Source organism: Eriocheir sinensis, chromosome 26, assembly GCF_024679095.1.
Source record: "Eriocheir sinensis breed Jianghai 21 chromosome 26, ASM2467909v1, whole genome shotgun sequence".
Lineage (NCBI taxonomy): Eukaryota > Metazoa > Arthropoda > Malacostraca > Decapoda > Varunidae > Eriocheir > Eriocheir sinensis.
Genome location: NC_066534.1, coordinates 7653088 through 7675183, shown reverse-complemented (window position 1 = coordinate 7675183; position 22096 = coordinate 7653088). Strand labels below are relative to the sequence as shown.

General features: G+C 48.1%; 1 protein-coding gene across 1 annotated transcript in view; it reads right to left on the bottom strand.

Moving 5' to 3' along the window:
• Positions 1–352: 352 nt before the first annotated feature.
• The window catches only part of LOC127003899 (phospholipid-transporting ATPase ABCA3-like), a 31794-nt gene continuing 10050 nt past the window's right edge, over positions 353–22096 (bottom strand). Inside the window, exons 3-10 of the mRNA XM_050871004.1 lie at positions 21115–21265; positions 11375–11500; positions 10800–10918; positions 10286–10415; positions 9616–9778; positions 8666–9023; positions 2134–2733; positions 353–1768 (exon numbers count right to left, since the gene is read on the bottom strand). Of these exons, the coding sequence (XP_050726961.1) occupies positions 1523–1768; positions 2134–2733; positions 8666–9023; positions 9616–9778; positions 10286–10415; positions 10800–10918; positions 11375–11500; positions 21115–21265 (1893 nt within the window). The 3' untranslated portion in view covers positions 353–1522. The remainder of the gene's footprint in view (positions 1769–2133; positions 2734–8665; positions 9024–9615; positions 9779–10285; positions 10416–10799; positions 10919–11374; positions 11501–21114; positions 21266–22096) is intronic.

Below are 22096 nucleotides of genomic sequence, written 5' to 3'. Positions count from 1 at the left end.
ATCATCATCGCCAGCAAGTACCCTCTCGATTAGAGTAAGGCTCATTAGTCGATCTCTGGGTACTGCTGGAGCCTTCACATACCACACACCCCATTTCCCTCGCTCAAGGAGGGATAGAAACTGCTTCTTGTCAGTGGAAAAATCCTGACCTAAGCAGGGCTCGAACCTACGCCTGCTAAACTGGGAAGCCTGGCAGCGCAGAGCGTTACCATTGAGCCACCGCGGAGCGGTGTGTGTGTGTGTGTGTGTGTGTGTGTGTGTGTGTGTGTGTGTATGAATTAATTAGATAATGGCAATTTTGAAAATACAGACCTTTGTTTCTAACATGAATGATCAAGGATCTGTTAAACCATTGTACATAATATGTTTTTAATTATAGAACTGATAAAAATGATTTTAAATCTACGTCAACATTTCTATGAAAACTCGAATTCATTGCATTGAACTCTAACGTGATATTAAGTTACAATTAACTAATACAAATAAAGTGCTTGAGAAAATAATATATTATGAGGGTAAATGAGACAATGAGTTGCATACAATGTAAAAATATTGCTTGACGGTCTCTTGTTGAATGTTATCTTAATTGTCAGTGCCACTCATACTTCAAGTAGTACTAAGTCATCCTAAGTTAAAAGCAGATCATTGCTAAAATTGGAACATTTAAAACATCTTAAATCGACAACAGATCATTAGTAAATATTGTATCATTATAATAGCTGAAAGCATATGAAGCACAGATCATTATAAATTACTGTGGCATTATTCAATTTTCTAAGCCGTTCTAAAATAAGCTGATGTTATATGTAAATATATTCTGAGTATATACATGTTTTTCCATTTTTAAATTGTTTTATCAAATACATTTTTTGGTTTTCCCATTTTAAATTGTTATCTTTTCCTTTGGAGATGAAGCCAACTGCCTTTACAAGGTTCCTGCGACTTCATTCAGCTCATTCTCTATGAATAAAAGTAATGAAAGTAAAAGCTTTGAAACGTGACATTGATAGCTGGACGGAAGGAAGAATGAGAGAGGACGAATGAGGATGTTCTACTACGCCTGCCCAGTGGAACATCTTTCCCCCTCCTCATCCACGATTGTTAAGAATTCGTACTTATGATTGCTATATTAATATTGTGTGTAAATCTGTGTAAAGCATCGAGGAACTGGTAACGAAGGGGGAGGGGGGGGGGAGAGAGAGAGAGAGAGAGAGAGAGAGAGAGAGAGAATCTAAGTCTATTAATTCCGTTGTGTATTTTTTTCATTTTCAGCCCATTGTGCCGGTTGGCTACCTTGAAGAGGCTGGTGGTCGGCTCCAGCCCGTTGTGTCTGATGTGGCTGCTGTGATACATCCCTTGCCTGGCCCACGCTGACCTACGTACTCCCTTTGGTCGAGGCCGCTGGAGTTACAGTTGACTGATGATCTGGGCACAAGGTGGGTAATCCTCCGCCACTCGGCGATGGCTGAAAATTACCAGCTGGTGCCGTATGATTGGAACGTTGGTCTTCAGGAATAATAACTCATAACTGCGTAATATATGCTGCAGAGTCTGAGGGCATAGGGCTGTTTGGTACACTCTCTCGCGCGAAGGACAGGAACACCTGCTCCAGGGAGGCGTCGGAGGCAGCGTAGTCCTCCACCAGCGGCTCCACCATGGCGTTGCTGTCCCCGTCACTTACCGCTTCATGGCCGCTTTTCAACGCTTCCATCACGGAGAAGAGGTGACTCCACGAGACTTGCTTAGAAACTCTGAAGGCTAACATGCCCTGCGGGAGAAATAGTTCCTTGCAAGAATCTCTGAATAAAGGAAATGACTAAGTATTTGTCTAGGATATTCAGATTTAGAAAATATGTACATCATGTTCATGAACACGTAGGTCTCCAATCGAAAAGAAGTAGACCAAAGTCAGGAGCGAAAGTATGTTCAATGTTGGGGCAGGAGCATATCTAGAGAGGGAGGGAGAGGCTTGGACAGGAATAGAAGGTGAACTCTGAAATTAAATAAATTACCATGGCAGAAACTGAGGCAATATTACGACCTGGCGTGGTTTAGAGAGTATGTGGCCATTCACCTCGCCCCCTCCCCGACACAGAAAGTCAGTGCCATAATCACGTGCATGATGACTGTTACCTTATGTTGGTCGATGAGCACGGTGCCAGGCAGACGGAGGTGAATGGTGGCCCTGAGCTGCTCCACGAAGGCTGTGTACTGCCGCTCGTCCTCCAGGCGGGGGTCATGTGTCCTAAGCTTGACCTGCAGGCTGTAGCCTTGACCGAACTTGGCCTTGAGGTGGCCCGAGGTGCCGACGCAGCGCAGCGTCCCGCGCGACATGATAATGATGCGGGAGCAGAGCGCCTCGCACTCCTCCATAGAGTGACTCGTGAGCAGCACACTTTGCCCCCCAGCCACCGCCTGGCTGACGGCCCCCCACACACGGCGGCGGGAGGTGGGGTCTACACCGGAGGTGGGCTCGTCCAGGAACACCAGAGGGGGCTCCCCGATCAGGGCCATGGCTGTGGACAGCTTGCGGCGATTTCCACCGGAGTAGGTGGAGGAGGGCCGCTGCGCGCATTCACTCAATCCTAAAAGGTGTATCAGTTTACTGACGGAGGCCGGTAAACTTGAGTCATTGATGCCTCGCAGACGGCCCATCAGGGTCAACATTTCTTCCCCCGTGAGTTCCCCCAACATGGCGTCGAACTGGGGACAGTAGCCGATCTGCTGCACGAACTGGAAGGAGAGAACGCAACGGCGATTAGTAACTGGAACTCTGCGAGGTCCTTGCCATCACTCCTTACGACTTCTATCTGATGCTTTCCTCCTAATCTAATCAGTCTTGAAGTTCGTCTTACTGCACTAGCTTAAAAAGTAATTTGTTTTACTTCACATGAGCTTCAAGTCTATTTGGCTGGGAATCACGAGTCCAGCGTGTGATCAGAGCATGGTAAATTACACACACACACACACACACACACTAAGACACACACACACACACACACACACACACACACACACACACACACACACACACACAGACACACACACACACTCTCTCTCTCTCTCTCTCTCTCTCTCTCTCTCTCTCTCTCTCTCTCTCTCTCTCTCTCTCTCTCTCTCTCTCTCTCTCTCTCTCTCTCTCTCTCTCTCTCTCTCTCTCTCTCTCTCTCTCTCTCTCTCTCTCTCTCTCTCACTCACACACACACACACACACACACACACACACACACACACACTCAAAATCTCAAATGAAAACTTCTCATCACAGCTCTTGGTAAAGCAGCTTCTTCGGGGTTAGGTGTTTTGTGTCGTCTCCAGCAATTCTTTTCCTCATATTCAGTATTCTGAGTGTAGGTAGGAACAACCCCTCACATAACTATTGCTTAAATGACACTCTCATAAGCAGGTCTGGGTACGAGAGGGATTTAGGGGTCTTAGTGAGCTTTGATCTCCGTCCAAGGGCACAATGCATTCAAGCCAGAAATCGAGCTAATAGGGTACTGGGATTTATTTCAAGGAGCGTAAGCAACAGAAGCCCCGAAGTCTTCCTCAAACATATTTAGCATTAGTTAGACCTCATCTTGACTATGCAGTTCAGTTCTGGTCACCTTACTATAGAATGGATATCAAAATGTTAGAATCGGTGTAGAGGAGGATGACTAAGATGATTCAGGGGTTGAGAAACTTGCCATACGAAGAAAGACTCAAACAGTTAAACTTGCATTCTCTAGAAAGGCGAAGGGTGCGTGGAGACATGATCGAGGTTTATAAATGGATGAAGGGCTTTAATAAGGGAGACATTCATAAGGTTTTGTTGGTAAGAGAACCGGGTAGGACACGAAGTAATGGGTTTAAACAGGAGAAATTCAGATTCAACAGGGACATAGGCAAAAATTGGTTTACTAACAGGGTGGTGGATGAGTGGAATAGGCTTAGCAGTCATGTGGTGAGTGCCGATACAATTGTCACATTCAACAATAGACTAGATAAATTCATGGACAGCGATATTAGGTGGGGTTAGATACACGGGAGCTTAGGGTCAAAGGAGCTGCCTCGTATAGGCCTGCCGGCCTCTTGTAGACTCCTGCGTTCTTATGTTCTTATGTTCTTATATTAGATGGTAATAATATTCAAGGGTCTTAAGTCCCGTTCACACTGTGCCGACTCTGGGCCACGACAACCCAGCGACTTTTGCATTTGACAAGTCGATTCATACGCTTCAAGAATGGGGGGAGTTTTTTGGGGGCGTCTTTATGTCGGCTAGTATGATTGCCGACTGTCTGGGACATTTGGCTAACTAGCTGCCAGCATGTCTGCGACATGCGACATGCTGGGGAGGCGGTGGCTGAGTGGTTAGCGTGCAGGCCCCGCATTCATCGCGTTCTGGACGATGCGGGTTCGAATCCGCCGCTACCACCTGGGATTTTTCAGTCACCGTCGAGTGACCTAAGACTACTCACATGCTGTCCTTAAGACCACCCATCAACCCGGACTCTAGAGGAAACCGTCCAAGTGAATCAAGAATGAGCTCCGGGGGGCAGCATGAGCCAAGAATAAATGACGCCACTATAAACACTTGCCTGCATCACGACGGGCTGGGGCCGACCACCAGGCCCTTGAAGAAAGCCTGCCGGCGCTATAAGCTAACACGTAAAAGAAAAAAAAAATAGTCTCAAGACGAGTCAACGGTCATTTTTTGAAATGGCGCCATGTCTACGACAACCATGAATCTGCCGACCGGTTGACCGACAGTCGCAAACGGTCTTGACGACAGTCTTGCAGATTGCCTGCCAACTGGTTGGCTGACCAGCCTGCCGACAGTTGCCAAGGAATTGGCCGACGGTCTTCGTGACTGTCTTGGCGACAGCCTTGCCGACTGTGGCCAAATTCTACCCAAAATTTTAAAAGGATATTTTGGCCGTAGACGTCTTCATGAGTCCTGGGGTATATAGGCTATAATGGGCCGAGACTACGTTGTGTCTACTTCTAGGGTTGCCAGGCGTTCCTTAAAATACGGAATCGTTCTGTGAAATGTAGCGTTCCGTTTTGAACCAATACGGAACGTTTGTTCCGTATTTGGTTGTCTAAATGGTCAAGAAGATAAACTTCTATATCTTAAAATTGTTGTGAGCGCATGTTTCGGTTAATTACAAAACCAGTCCGTAAAATTTGTCAAGGTTCGTCCTAAGATACGTGTAAAATACGCGACGTAACGTCCCTCCCCCCTCCCTCTTGCCTCCACTAGGGGTGGGCAGGTACCGGTACCAGTACCGGTACTAACGGTACCAGCTAAACGGCACGGTACCGGTACCAGATTCCTCGGTACCAGATTACCAGATTGCTCGGATTTATTTACTGGATTTATTGATAATTCTTCATGTCCGATTTTTTTTTTTTAGGTTGCTAATAAATATTGTTATTTTTATTAGACTATGATCGAGTACACCCATAAAAACTATACATGCTATTTTTTTTTTCGAAAAAATAAATATTCACTTCATTCAGAGAGAGAGAGAGAGAGAGAGAGAGAGAGAGAGAGAGAGAGAGAGAGAGAGAGAGAGAGAGAGAGAGAGAGAGAGAGAATCACCACTCAGTGAGTGGATATCTCGGTGATATGGGTACTCGATCATAGTCTAATAACAATAACAATATTTATTAGCAACCTAAAAAAGAAAAAGAATCGGACATCAAGAATTATCCAGTAACTCCATTAAATAAATAAAATAATAAAATAATGGAAACGGGAGCTGTAATGGAAACGGAAAGCAGGACAAAATGGTGGGAACTTGGGGAGGCGGTCAGCGAGGCAGTGACTCAGCGTCTCCACACAGGGCCCATACCGCGTGATACCACATGGAGGCGGGCGAGCGCCGAGCGTCACTAAGATCCAAACGGTACCGGTACTAGCGGCAATGCTCAGTGCCGAGTGATCATGACGCTTCCCGGCACCCGAGTGATCATGAGGCTTCGCGGCACCAGGTACCGGAACCGGGTGCCGCGAAGAATCGATTCTTCGCGGCACCCGGTTCCGGTACCTGGTGCCGCGAAGCACCATTGCATGCTCGAGAAATCTTAGGGTTGCCACCCGTTCCTTAAATGTGGATCCATTCCGTATTGGAGAGTGAGATCTTGCATTCCATATTTTTCTGACCTCAGGGTGGCAACCCTATATAGTTGTGTCATTCAACACAAGAGAGGGGCAGCACGAGTGCGTGCGTGCTGTGCGGCTCCCAAATTTATGCCAGTGAAACGTAACCGAGCCCAGAAATTGTTGTTGTGCTTGTGATTGCAAAATGAAAATATTAATTTCCTGATGGCGGCAGTGTTACCCAATATTTCTGAGACGACAGTCGTCACGAACATCCTTCATTAGGCGAAGACTGTCATCACGACAGTCCCTCATCATTCTTAAGTAGTCGGCAGCGACGACTGTGCCGACAGGAAACGGTAAAAATTTGAAAAATGCCCCCGACAGTCGTCACGACTGTCTCAAGATAAGCCAAAACTGTTGACGACAGTCTTGACGACTGTCCCCGACCTCCCTCAGACCTCAACCGGAAATGACGGTTGGTCCAGACCCTTGCCGACTCTTGTCGTGAAAGTTTAGGATGGAATACTTTTTAGCGCTATAGCCCCGTTCACACTGTGCCGACTCCGGGCCAAGACAACCCACGACTCTAGGGTACACGAGGTCTTGGGTGTTGATGTGAAAGGGGCGCGCATGTTTTGAAAGAGGTCTCGAGACTATTGCCGAATGCTGCGCCGACGTCGTGACGGGAGTCTGGAGTCGTGAGGGTTAGCATGACATGCTGGCATCTAGTTGGCCGAATGTCCCAGACAGTCGGCAAGACACCAAGACGCCAATAAAACCTACCCCCCCCCCCCTTCTTGGAGCGTGGGAACCAACTTGTCAAATGGAGAAGTCGCTGGGTTGTCGTGGACCAGAGTCGGCACAGTGTGAACGGGGCTTAACCCTCACGACTCCACACTCCCCTCACGACGTCCGCTCAGCATTCGACGACCGTTTCTAGACCTCTTTCAAGACATGACCGACCCTTTCACATCAACACCCAAGACCTCGTGTACCCTAGAGTCTTGGGTAGTCGTGGCCCAGATTCGGCACAGTGTGAACGGGGCTTTATTCGCCCTATTATGGAGAATGCTTCGCATGCATGTATTGGTGGGTGCGGGGGCTGGGTTCCACACATAGCCCTTTTAGACAGAGTATAGTTAATTGCTATTCGCCTCATCATCTCCCCTTCTTTCTCTGACTCTCCTCTACCTCTAAATTCCGCCACGATGTTGCATCTCCCACGGCCTACAGAAGAGACGGTCCAACCGTGCGCAGGGTTGTGACGTCAGCAGGTGACGTCAGCGGAAGCCGTCGAGAGAAAACGGATGATTTTGTAGCGTAAACTATTCTCTCTCTCTCTCTCTCTTATTATTATTATTATTATTATTATTATTATTATTATTATTATTATTATTATTATTATTATTATTATTATTATTATTATTATTATTATTACTACACTAATTACTTTATCATTATTATTATTATCATTAGTAGTAGTACAATTACTATAATTACTAGTAATATTGTAATTATTACTGTTATTATTTCTATTACAATTTATCATTGTTGTTGCTATTATAATAATTTTTATGTACGTACTATTTGATTTTCAATCTATATTCCCTATCTCCACGAATGTTCCTATGTCGTATAGACTATGTGTGTGTGTGTGTGTCATATATATATATATATATATATATATATATATATATATATATATATATATATATATATATATATATATATATATATATATATATATATATATATATATGTGTGTGTGACTAAACTTCTTATCGAAGTATTTTTGGACATATTCTTACTCGCCGCAATCATCCTCTATTGAACAGTTCACCTGTCCTCCCTCTGACACCCTCTGTAACACCTTAACCACTTCTACTCAGTATCGACTTCTAGCCCATTAATTGTGTGACTGCTTCAGTTCCTTAATCCTAAATGCTTAAGTCACCCATCGAAATAAAAGAAAATGGAGCATAAGTGTTAAAGTCACCCATGGAAATATAAGAAAATGGAGCAAATGTATTGTACCCCCACCAGTGGTCAGGCGAAGACTGGTGGGGTGGGACCGTGGGCGGGACTGAGTGACTTCCCGTGACGTCACTGCGCAGAAGAGAAGAATTCTGGTACGAGGTTGAAGAGACCTTATATTCTCTTGGCCTTGGCATCTCCTATATCATATCACTATTTTCATATTGACTTTTCCTGCATTCCATCACCACTCCTGCAGTCTCACTGTACAAGACTTCATACTCTCGCTCATCCTTATGCTCTCCAAATCCCTTATACAATAGTTAACCAGCATCTCTGTTCCTTCATCCCTTTCGCTGGCTAACGCTGGAGCAGACTTTCTTCGTTTGCCTTTTCATCTTCCTGTGATTTGAACATTTTCAAGATGGGAGTATAAAACACCTTTTCCAACCGGTTTTTTTTTCTTTGAATTATTATCTTTGAATATTCTTTCCCTTTTTCGTTCGGGGAACAGCTTCTGCGGCCTTCTTTCCGTTTTTTTCCCTTTGACTGCCTTCTCTGGTGTAACTCCCCCCCTTCCCCACACAAAGCCCTCCTCACCTTCCCTATGTCGGTCCTGAGGGACGTGCTGCCTATCCTGGCGTCCCCCGTGGTGGGCACTTCATCCCCAGTCAGCATATTGAAGGTGGTGGTCTTACCGGCGCCATTAACGCCAAGCAGCCCTAAACACTCTCCTCGACCCACGTGAAAGCTGATGTTATTGACTGCTGGCCGAGGGGAGCTCACGAACGTCTTGGAGAGGCTGCTCACTACCAAGCTTGCCTCGCGCAGCGGGTCTAGTGGCGCTCCAGTCATTAGGTTCTCCACCAAGGCAATCTCGGCCAACACGTCATCGTCCGCGGGAACCTCAGGAGCATGGGCAGTCGCAGCTTTCTTACACAGACCTCGCAGCAGGACACTAAAATGGAAATCGTCACCACTTGTATTGCAATTCAAATTGAAGATGTTGAGAAGTGTTTGGCATCTCTACTCTGCGGCGGTTTAAAAGGAAAAGCTGAATATAAGCTTCAGAAATGTACAGATGTATAGAAAAAAATAAAAGGACCAGATTCTGAAAGGAAAACCAGCCAAGAATGAATCTCAGAACATTACGATATTTATTTTACAAGTGAATCCCACTTTTTGACTTGATAAGTAATCTATGCTGATTCTTTTTAAAAGTAGATTAAGAGACAGAAAAAAAAATCATTAACTCAGGAGGATTGCGTGGGATGCCAGGGTGTAAGGTAATGATGAAGCAGGTCTTGAAGAGAACGAAAGTCTCAGATCGACTCATTATATCGATAATCTAAAGGAAGTTTAGTATGTGGCACGGAACGAAAAAAAATGAATAGTGTATATTGTAACCTTTCAATTTAAGGAACATTACAAAATGTTATATAAATGAAGATCAAGAAAAAGATGCAATAAAACTTTAAATGAGACAAAAAATGAAGGAATTAATGCAACGAGAAATTAACAAAGAAGGTCCTCATAACAGTGAGCCTTACCCTAGTTTTCTGAAGACGCCTGAGTCGATGAGGCAGAGGATGGCGAAGAAGATGAATCCGTTGATGGTGAGTGTCAACATATCTCGGGACATGCCGTACTCATCAAAGACAAAATAACTTCTCTTCTGGAAGCAAACTTCTTGCCCATGGCTGGCACACTCGGCTGAGGGTAGAGGACAGCTCTGTTAGCACGTAACTCACATCCACAGTTAAAGCAAGCACACAGGCAGACACGTACATACGCACGCAACGTACGTACACAACTCTTCTTCCTCTACTTTAACTTGCCATTTTTTTTTTTTTTTGCGGTTTTATGCGAAGTGGCTATTTTTCTCGGATGGAGATGGCCATTTCAGCTTAGTTAGGCAGATACACTTCAAGAAAGTATGTAAATCCTACTACGAATAATTCTCATTTCACATACTTCTGTTAGGTTAGAAATGGCTCATATACATAATGTTATAGCTATATCAGTAGAATACAGATAATCGCAAACACTAAGCTCACTACTACGTTGTAATACTTTGAAAGTGAAAAGTGGGCACTCTTATGAATTAAAGGTAAATAACTATACGTTCTAGGTTTAAGTAATCTGATGGTTATTTGAAAATTGGTCTTTTTCTTTTATTGCCTTCCAAGCCTCTTCCCTCGACTGTCATATCGCACTCACGGCAGCAGGGCATGAAGGAGTTAAAGGGGTCAAAGTTATAGAGGGTGTCGCACAGCTCCAGTTTTAGGGTCTCATTAAAGATATCGCAGCGGCTGTTGTAGTCACTCGTCATCACCAAATGTTGAAAACCCTGTGACGGAAAGGAACAAAGTTAGTGTGGAAGAAATGTATTAATTTTACTACCTATTTAGTAAGAGAAAACGAGGAAGAATAACTTTTGAAGGGCAGAAAAATGAAGGAAGAAAACCCTCAACTCATGTCGCTTAGGCCCTTAGATATGAAAAATAGGTAAATGAGAAAAATATTATATTGATGGACAAACAGATATTAGATGAATTAAACACACACACACACACACACACACACACACACACACACACACACACACACACACACACACAGCTCTGTGCTCTTTCGTTGGGGAACGGCTGGCTCTCTCGAGAGAAACCCGCAGCAGACCAAGAGGTGAATTACACACACACACACACACACACACACACACACACACACAGACCATGGACGCAGGGTAGGTGGGGAGCAGGGACGCGATCCAGTGCAGGGCGTCGCTGACGACAAGCATTTTGGGCTGCTGTGACATTTCGAGGGCAGATACGGCCGTGGTGATGATCAGGCCTGTGCGTCGGAGAGAAAGGCTCTGATTTGCTGCTAACACTTACTTCTTATATTGAGACCGCAAGAAGAGAGAAAGGAATATGATTGAAATTATCCCAGCAGTATTCTAAGGCCAAGCACACTGGCATTAGAGAAAATAATCCTCACTGAATTTGAGAACAAATGCAAGTGTTCAGTCGCACAGCTTTTATCATATACATTTCAATTGCACAAGAATATAATGTTTAAGCAAATATGGAAATCGTGGTTCTTAATTACCCATTACTAAGTGATGCAAAAGCGTCATGATATATTATCTTTTAACTAAATAAATATGGACCTCATAATAAAGAGACGCGTTATTCAGTAAAACTAAAACATCAACGCTCATAACATACAATGGCATCAGGAAGAGAAAGACTAGAAGAAAAGGTACAATTTTTGTGGGTGCCTGCCAGGTGATCTCTTAGTACGCACCTGCCACAATGTTAATGAGCGTGATGACGGAGAACCCAGCGGCAGCAGTCTGGAAGAAAAAGCTGAACACGTAGGCCAGAGGGATGCTGCCCCAACCGTAGAGCAGAAGCAGCAAGATAAGCGCTCCTGTCAGGGATGAATGATTAATAAAGCACAACTAACTCCACTTTCTTCTGTATAAGAATAGAAGCAGAAAGTTATTAAAAAAAAAGGAGACACGTGTTTGGAAGACAAGCGACAACTCTCCTTTGAACTTCTGAACGAGCGTGCGGGCGAACAACAGCCACAATGCTGATTTGCATTAATATATTTGCACCACAGGTCACCATCCATAGCGTAAACTTTACACAGCAACTCTTTATCACCTTTTCTACTGCTCAGTTTCTCAGCTGGAGATTCTCAAGCTACAATATGAGTTATTAGCAAAATCTTACAGTTCTATGAAAAGGAGTGTAAGGGCCGCCGGCAACCCTCACATAACTTTGTGTGTGTGTGTGTGTGTGTGTGTGTGTGTGTGTGTGTGTGTGTGTGTGTTTCCGTGTGCGTAGGAACATCACGCCACCGTAACTACCGCTTATCCACGCGTGATGCTTCACGTGAATTGCCGATGCACGCTTCGAACCCGCGAGGAGAATCGGTGGTGTTGTCTGATCTCCGTCTTGTTAATATCCTCCGTGACCTCCAGTCTTCGGCCGGACATATACATCCACACCACTCTGTGCTGAGGTCCTCCTTTAGAAGACTTCACTTTCGTGGGTTGAAGTGATTCTCTCTCTGGCTGTTCAAGCCGCTGTATAGAGAGGGGACGGAACTCTTATCCTGCCGCCTCTGGTCTCGTCTTGGGCTGTGCTTAGTTACATCTGTGCTACTGTCACGACCCCACACCAGGTGATCTTTAACCTTGTTCTATTTAACCTCCCCACAGTGTTGGCCTAAAGGCTGTGTTGTTGCTATACTTGAACTACTATGGTGAGGTTTAAAAGACGGTTATATCACTGTTACGTGTTTAGGGAAGTTCATTGTTGATTTTTGTTACACCTTTGTGGTGATTGTGTGCACCGTGTTTCCTCGGTTGTCCTGATTGACTTCCGTGTATACGACTCCGCACCAGGTAAGTCTAACCTTCTCTATCATTCCTCTCCCGTGATTATTCGTGCTCTTTTCTTAGCTGCCTGTAATGAGATTACTATTTAGGTAGTATCATTTGTGTGGAGAGGATGCTAGCCGGTTAGATTACTGTACGTGTTGGAGGAGTTATGTTTGTGTTATTTACTTGTTATTTAATAAACCTAATGTTAAGTTAGCAAGTGTTTGCCTTCCCACTTCCTGAGACACCTATCATTTTCTATCCTGAACCTTCGGCATTGGAGGCGAACGTAGCTCTCGCAATCTCTAAACCTTTACATTTGTGGCGACCTCGCCAGGATAGAATTATGATAGTTTCTCGGTGAGTGGATGGTTTATAAGTCGCCTTGAGCGCGCCATCGTTGTCTGAGGCCCGGAAGCGAGGTATTACTCTTTCCACAGTGTTGTATAGGTTGTTTGACCGTTGATGGAAGAGTGATCTGGTTGCCATAACCGTTGTGTTTTCCAACTTGCGTCCAGTGAGTTGTTTGCTTATCGACGAATAGGTTGGTTATTATACCTTCGTCGAGTATCGTTGCCGGTTGTTACTAATTTTCTTTTGATTTATAGGGGTAGCTACTATATTGTTGTTCCCTAAGGACGGCTTACAGTGTTGCACTTTCGCCGCCTTATAACTGTACGTCTGTGCATTGTTGCCAGGTATAGTTTATACTTCCTATTTAATCATTTGCCTGTACTTCTCATCAACAAGTCTCTCTCAGATTTGGAAGCTTTGAAAGCTCAAGCAGTGAGTTTGGGTTTCTCTGGCGATGAGATTGGTTAAGTTTGTGCTACAGCAGCAGAACATTCTGCGTGAGGAACTTGCTGCTGAACGACAGGAAAGGAAAGAAGAACAGAAACGACAGGAAAGGAAAGAACAGGAGCGACAGCGACAGGAAAGGAAAGAACAGGAGCGACAGGAAAAGCTGGAACTAGCGAGAATGCAGGAGACAAAGATTGGCAAACCTAGAGTCAGAAAAGGAACGATTGAGGATGGAGGCTGAACGATTGAGGGTGGAGGCTGAAAGGGAAACTGAACTCGCTCGTATAGCTGCACAGAGTTCATCTACTCCTCAGACAGTGTCTCACGAGGAAAATGTAAGTAAGCCCCGTTTACCTCGGTATAAAGAGAAGATATTGCTTCTTATCTGGTACGGTTTGAGAGAGTTGCTGATTTGCTTAAAGTACCTTCTGATACTTACGCAGTAAGACGTGTTAGTTTGCTTACTGGTAAGGCTGCTGATGTATATATTTCTCTATCACCTGAAACTACAAGTTCATATCCCCTCCTTAAGAAAGCACTCCTCACCGGGTTCCATAAGACGCCAGACGGTTATCGGTCGGAGTTTCGCAGTACTAAAATTAGGAGTGGGGAAAGTTACCAGCAGTTCTCTACTCATTTAACTAGACTATTTCAGGCCTGGTTAGAGACGTCGAATGTTACCGATGATTAGGACTCTCTCGAAGACTTTGTTACTTTATCAATTCCTATCGTCCCTCAACACAGATCTGCGTCTCTTTGTGAAGGAACGCCAACCAACTACTCTGTTGGCCGCTGTACAGCTTGCTGATAATTGGGCGTCTACTCACAATGTGTACTCCAAGCCACAATTTGGCCATCTCTTTGGTAAGAAACCCTCTAAGCCATCTTCCTCCTTATCTAAAGCACAATCATCTCAGGCTACTCCCGCCAAAGGCAGCTCGTCTGCTATACGGTGTCACAATTGTGGAGAAGAGGGCCATATTCGGCCTCGATGCCCCAAGAACCCCAGAGCGTTCAAGGACGACACCGCTGCTCGGCCACATAAGGTAGGCTTCTGTTGGGGGGATCCTAGTGTTCCTAATTACAGAGCTTCTGGCACAATTAATGGTGCCTGGACTTCCTCCATTACCAGAGATACTGGTTGTTCATGTATCATCGTCTCTGAGGAGGCCCTGCCTGACGCTGATGTTAGTAACTGTCAAGTAGCTCATGTCGCAGATTATTTGGGGCGTGTCGATGAATTCCCGGTATTGCGTTGTTATCTTAGATGTCCATATTATACTGGATGGACAGACGTAGTCCGGGCCCCTTTTAAGTTTGATACCTCCCTAATTGGATATGTTCCAGGGGTAAAAGCCCCAAATGATTCTGATAACCTCCAAACTTCTCCACCGGACATCTAGCTTGCTGTTCTAGAAAGTGTTCCACGGCCTCCTTGCACCTCTTCTGTATGTCAGATTCCACCAGAGGATGCCTGCACTCCTGACGTGCCTGAGCCACCTGTTGCCCCTGTCGCTACCATTGATGAACTTCCTGCCAAACACACCAGTTCTGCACAAGTACATGCTGTATCTACACGCTCCAGTAGAATGAAGCGTCTACACCCCTAGTAGGAGTAGGTAGGAAGACACCTACCAAACGGGCGTGAGCTACTCCCGGTGAGGATATATGGGAAGCGAGGATGGTGCTGAAGCCTTTCAAAGACCCTTCCCATGTCCTCACTCACCGTTCCCCTTTTGTCTCATCAACACCATAGAGCAGTTCAGCATGCTCTCTAAAGACAGTTCCTCTCTCTTTCTACACCACACTACACTCACAAAACACACACCTTTCCCAAAATTCAAAATTCAACATGGCGAAAAAAATAACTGCCTCGGAGTCCCCGCCTGGGGGGGGGACCAGAGTCCCCGCCTGGGGGGGGACCAGAGTCCCCGCCTGGGGACCAGAGTCCCCGCCTGGGGGACCAGAGTCCCCGCCTGGGGACCAGAGTCCCCGCCTGGGGGGACCAGAGTCGCCGCCTGGGGGGACCAGAGTCGCCGCCTGGGGGGACCAGAGTCGCTGCCTGGGGGACCAGAGTCGCTGCCTGGGGGACCAGAGTCGCCGCCTGGGGACCAGAGTCGCCGCCTGGGGGACCAGAGTCGCCGCCTGGGGGACCAGAGTCGCCGCCTGGGGGGACCAGAGTCGCCGCCTGGGGGGACCAGAGTCGCCGCCTGGGGGACCAGAGTCGCCGCCTGGGGGACCAGAGTCGCCGCCTGGGGGACCAGAGTCGCCGCCTGGGGGGACCAGAGTCGCTGCCTGGGGGACCAGAGTCGCCGCCTGGGGACCAGAGTCGCCGCCTGGGGGGGGGACCAGAGTCGCCGCCTGGGGGGGGGACCAGAGTCGCCGCCTGGGGGACCAGAGTCGCTGCCTGGGGGACCAGAGTCGCCGCCTGGGGGACCAGAGTCGCCGCCTGGGGGACCAGAGTCGCCGCCTGGGGACCCAGAGTCGCCGCCTGGGGGACCAGAGTCGCCGCCTGGGGGACCAGAGTCGCCGCCTGGGGACCAGAGTCGCCGCCTGGGGGACCAGAGTCGCCGCCTGGGGGACCAGAGTCGCCGCCTGGGGGGACCAGAGTCGCCGCCTGGGGGACCCAGAGTCGCCGCCTGGGGGACCAGTCGCCGCCTGGGGGACCAGAGTCGCCGCCTGGGGGGACCAGAGTCGCCTGGGGACCAGAGTCGCCGCCTGGGGACCAGAGTCGCTGCCTGGGGGACCAGAGTCGCCGCCTGGGGGGGGGACCAGAGTCGCCGCCTGGGGACCAAGTCGCCGCCTGGGGGGGGGACCAGAGTCGCCGCCTGGGGGGGGGACCAGAGTCGCCGCCTGGGGGGACCAGAGTCGCTGCCTGGGGGACCAGAGTCGCCGCCTGGGGGACCAGAGTCGCCGCCTGGGGGACCAGAGTCGCCGCCTGGGGGGACCAGAGTCGCCGCCTGGGGGACCAGAGTCGCCGCCTGGGGGGACCAGAGTCGCCGCCTGGGGGGGGGACCAGAGTCGCCGCCTGGGGACCAGAGTCGCCGCCTGGGGGGGGGACCAGAGTCGCCGCCTGGGGGGGGGACCAGAGTCGCAGCCTGGGGGGACCAGAGTCGCCGCCTGGGGGGACCAGAGTCGCCGCCTGGGGGACCAGAGTCGCTGCCTGGGGGGACCAGAGTCGCTGCCTGGGGGGACCAGAGTCGCCGCCTGGGGGGACCAGAGTCGCCGCCGGGGGGGGGGACCAGAGGCGCCGCCGGGGGGGGGGAACAGAGTCGCCGCCTGGGGGATCAGAGTCGCCGCCTGGGGGACCAGAGTCGCCGCCTGGGGGATCAGAGTCGCTGCCTGGGGACCAGAGTCGCTGCCTGGGGACCAGAGTCGCTGCCTGGGGGACCAGAGTCGCCGCCTGGGGGACCAGAGTCGCCGCCCGGGGGGTGGACCAGAGTCGCCGCCGGGGGGGGGGACCAGAGTCGCCTGGGGGGGGGACCAGATGCCTGGGGGGACCAGAGTCGCCGCCTGGGGGGACCAGAGTCGCCGCCTGGGGACCAGAGTCGCTGCCTGGGGACCAGAGTCGCCGCCTGGGGGACCAGAGTCGCCGCCTGGGGGACCAGAGTCGCCGCCTGGGGGACCAGAGTCGCCGCCTGGGGGGACCAGAGGCCCGCCTGGGGGACCAGAGTCGCCGCCTGGGGACCAGAGTCGCCGCCTGGGGGATCAGAGTCGCCGCCTGGGGGATCAGAGTCGCCGCCTGGGGACCAGAGTCGCCGCCTGGGGGACCAGAGTCGCCGCCTGGGGGACCAGAGTCGCCGCCTGGGGGACCAGAGTCGCTGCCTGGGGGGACCAGAGTCGCCGCCTGGGGGACCAGAGTCGCCGCCTGGGGGGACCAGTCGCCGCCTGGGGGACCAGAGTCGCCGCCTGGGGGACCAGAGTCGCTGCCTGGGGGACCAGTCGCCGCCTGGGGACCAGAGTCGCCGCCTGGGGGACCAGAGTCGCCGCCTGGGGGACCAGAGTCGCCGCCTGGGGGACCAGAGTCGCCGCCTGGGGGGACCAGAGTCGCCGCCTGGGGGGACCAGAGTTGCCGCCTGGGGACCAGAGTCCTGCCTGGGGGACCATAAATCCTGGGGGACCCAAATTCTAGGAGGACTCCTTCTGGCTGCCGACTTGAGAGGTGTCCTGATAAACCTCGAACTTCCTCCTCATCACTCTGCAACATTCATGGTCTCTGTTCTAATTTTCATTCTGTGGAACACCATCTCTCCTCCTCTAAACCTCACCTTCTCTTCCTCAATGAAACACAGGTTTCTGAGGCTAGGGACAGCAACCTCTACCTGTTCCCTCCTACTATCTCTATCCTAAATTTCAATCCAAAGTTGATGTTGCGCCTACGTGCGCAACGACATCACTTGCTCTCGTGCCCACGACCTTGACTCTTCTGAATTTTCCACCATCTGGCTAAGACTTACTGTCATTCTATTACTAAATACATTCAGTGCTGTTTATCTCTGCACCTAACTCTACTAACTATGTAAAATTCTTTGACTATTTGAACTCTAAAGTGGAGCGCATCTTTGACCCACTCTCCTTCGCTGAAATCCCATCTTAGAGATTTCAATGTTCACCACCAGCTTTGGCTTTCATCCTCTTTCACTGACCAGCCTGGTGAACAAGCCTACAACTTGCTCTCTTCAACGACCTTTGAGCAGTTGGTTCAGCACCCTACTCGTATTCCGACCATCTTGGAGACCGGCCCAACATTCTAGACCTCTTCCTTACCTCTAATCCTTCTGTTTACTCTGTCAAACTGTCTCTCCGTTGGGCCCTCCGATCATAACCTTATTTCTGTATCCTGTCCTATCGCTCCTGCACATCCTCTGGACCCGCCGAGGAGGCGATGTTTAGCATTTTGCTTCAGCTCGGTGGGACGACCTGAGGATGCACTGTTCGATTTCCCGTGGAATGATTACTGCTTCCAGGAGAGAGACCTCTATGTGCTCTGGTGGATCACAGAGGTGATTGTCTCTGAATGGAGGCATACATTCCAAGTACTTTCTATACTCCTCATGCTAAAAAGCCTTGGTTTAATCATGCTTGTTCTCGTGTTATTAAAGATAGAGAGGCAGCTCACAAAGGTTCCAGAGCCTTCGAACTCCCACTAACTTTGATCTATACATTTCAGCCCGGAATAGTGTCAATCTATTCTCAGACCTACCAAACTTCTTTTATAACAGAAATGTCAACACCTTGCTTCTTCTAATTCTTCCCGTGACTTCTGGCATCTAGCCAAAAATATCTCTTCCAATTTCACTTCTTCCTTTTTCCTCCTCTCCTTAACCCTGACGGCAGTACTGCTGTCTCATCTGTCTAAGGCTGAACTCTTCGCTCAAACTTAACTCCACCTTTTGGACGATTCTGGGCATATTCCTTTACTCATCCTCCTCTGACTCCTTATGCCTCTTATTAAGATTCTTCCTAATGATGTTTTCTATGCCCTCTCTGGCCTCAACTCTCAGAAGGCTTATGGACCTGATGGAGTGCCTCCTATTGTCCTTAAAAACTGTGCTTCTGTACTGACAAATTGCCTGGTCAAACTCTTTCGTCTCTGCCTATCAACATATATCTTTCCTTCCTGCTGGAAGTATGCCTTTGAACAGCCTGTGCCTAAGAAGGATGACCGCTCCAATCCCTCAAACTACCGACCTATAGCTTTACTTTCATAACTATCTAAATCTTTTGAATCAACTTCAACCGGAAGATTCAAAACACCTTTATACTTCAACCTTTATCTATTCTCCAGTATGGGTTCCGCAAGGGGCGTTCTACTGACGATCTTCTTGCTCTCTTAACTGACTCTTGGTCATTTTCTCTTAGCCGTTTCTGTGAAACTTTCTCAGTTGCGCTAGACATATCGAAAGCTTTCGATAGTCTGGCACAAGTCTTTGCTTTCTAAACTTCCCTCTTTCGGATTCTATCCCTCTCTCTGTTCCTTTATCTCCAGCTTCCTTTCCGGCCGCTCTTTCTCAGCTGTGGTGACCACTACATCTCCCCTTCCACTAAGAAGCTCCTGCGCAGCTTCCTGGGGTTAATATCTTTTACAAAATGTTTATCCCACAGGTATCTGAGTATACTGGTCCCTTGTCAGACTTGTTGAAGAAGGGTGTAAAGAACTCTTCATTGGAGCGAAGATCTGCTAAGCCGCTTTGCCCACCTCAAGTCTGCCTTCTCCAGTTCTTCGGCTCCCCAAACCTCAAAGGACCTTTGTACTGGAACAGATGCCTCCAACCACGGGCTGGGGGCAGTGCTGCTCCAGTATTACAACGATCATCCCCATCCCGTATCGTATGCCGGTAGGAAATTGCTTGATCGGGAAAGAAGGTACTCCACCATCGAAAGGGAATGTTTAGCCATTGTATTTGCCGTGTTAAAGTTTGATTATTATCTTAGAGGGAAAGAATTTATTTTAGAGGTAGATCACAGACCTTTGGTGTACTTGGCCACATTCAAGGGAAAGAATGATAGACTTCTCAGATGGTCACTTAGCTTGCAAGCTTATAAATTCAGGGTTGTCCATATTGCTGGTAAAGACAACGTGGGTGCTGATTTTCTTAGATCACCCTCATAATCCTATCTAATGTCTTTCTCATCTACTTGCAGTAGATTCTTGTTTGGGGGGCTGTGTAAGGGCTGGCACCCTCACATAACTTTGTGTGTGTGTGTGTGTGTGTGTGTGTGTGTGTGTGTGTGTGTGTGTGTGTGTGTGTGTGTTTCTGTGTGCGTAGGAACATAACTACCACTTATCCACGCGTGATGCTTCACGTGAATTGCCGATGCACGCTTCGAACCCGCGAGGAGAATCGGTGATGTTGACTGATCTACGTCTTGTTAATATCCTCAGTGACCTCCAGTCTTCGGCCGGCAACATACATCCACACCACTCTGTGGTGACGTCCTCCTTTAGAAGACTTCACTTTCGTGGGTTGCTCCTTTAGAAGACTTCACTTTCGTGGGTTGAAGTGATTCTCTCTCTGGCTGTTCAAGCCGCTGTATAGAGAGGGGACGGAACTCTTATCCTGCCGCCTCTGGTCTCGTCTTGGGCTGTGCTTAGTTACATCTGTGCTACTGTCACGACCCCACACCAGGTGATCTTTAACCTTGTTCTATTTAACCTCCCCACAGTGTTGGCCTAAAGGCTGTGTTGTTGCTATACTTGAACTACTATGGTGAGGTTTAAAAGACGGTTATATCACTGTTACGTGTTTAGGGAAGTTCATTGTTGATTTTTGTTACACCTTTGTGGTGATTGTGTGCACAGTGTTTCCTCGGTTGTCCTGATTGACTTCCGTGTATACGACTCCGCACCAGGTAAGTCTAACCTTCTCTATCATTCCTCTCCCGTGATTATTCGTGCTCTTTTCTTAGCTGCCTGTAATGAGATTACTATTTAGGTAGTATCATTTGTGTGGAGAGGATGCTAGACGGTTAGATTACTGTACGTGTTGGAGGAGTTATGTTAGTGTTATTTACTTGTTATTTAATAAACCTAATGTTAAGTTAGCAAGTGTTTGCCTTCCCACTTCCTGAGACACCTATCATTTTCTATCCTGAACCTTCGGCATTGGAGGCGAACGTAGCTCTCGCGATCTCTAAGCCTTTACAAGGAGGGATAAAGTAACATGGCCACAGGGATTGTTTTAAAAGTCTCATGACTGATTTGTGAAGGCACCACGTAGGAAGGCATAATTAACTATTCTTAAAACTCATCCTCCTGTAGCAATGGAAGTAGAGAGGGTGGACAAAGCTATGAGTGACTTATTTGAAGAGACGCAGGTTCGAAGCAAAATGAGTCACTCCGACAACTTACCAGGAGCGTCGTCTACGGTGAAGTATTCCTGGGAGTCGCCGATCATAAAGGCGGCGAAGATAAGGAGCGAGGAGACGAGGTATGTGCCGTAGTCCCAGAGGAAGGTGGTGACCCACAGCACCCACAGCGGCACCCCGGTCATTACTTGCACCTGAGGGTCGGTCAGGCAAGGGGGTCAAAAAACACACACACACACAGTCCAGTCACAAACCTCTTGCTGGTAGAAAAGATGTACAATTGGAGACTAGATTCCATTATATTGTCTCACCTCACCAGAGAAGTTAACAATTTTAGGTACCTGTTTGGCTTAGTTTGTCGCTCTTGTAAGGGAAGACTATGAAGGAGGCGGAGAGGAGTGCCAGGCGAGAGGCATCAGCATGGCGTAAACGAGGGAGCTGGTGGACGAGTAGTCTTCGGTCACCTTCAGCTGCGGAGCGATGGCAGGCAATACGAAATAATGAAACTTGCTTAAGGGCGGTATTATAAGACACTTTTGGTTCTCATATCAGCTATTTCTAGAGGTCAAAGAGAGATCAGTCAGGTTCTAATGAGTGTTTCTTTTAGATTCACGGCACAGAAGAAGGTCAAACTACCACCAGGCCATAAAACTACTACTGGAAATGCCCATAACTCCTACGAAAGTCTTGTCAAACATGTACTTAAGCGACGAGATGTTTAGTAATGTCGGCCCTTACTGGCTTTGATCCTTTTGAAACGTTTTGTACTCTATAGCATTGTTGCATGGAAAATCTTTTTTATATCACTTTCATTGTCACCACGTTACACGGAATAATTATAATGTGAGGTAGAACACACCAGTTGTTAAATAACGTATTATAAGGAGAATGAAAACCAGAGTAGCCGACCTTACCAGCCACTAACCAGCAAGGATGTGAGAACAACTAAATGCCGGTTGTTCCGTTCCAAATTAAAACCGAAGAAACTTTGTGTACTTGGGGATAATTTCGTCATTAAAAAAATT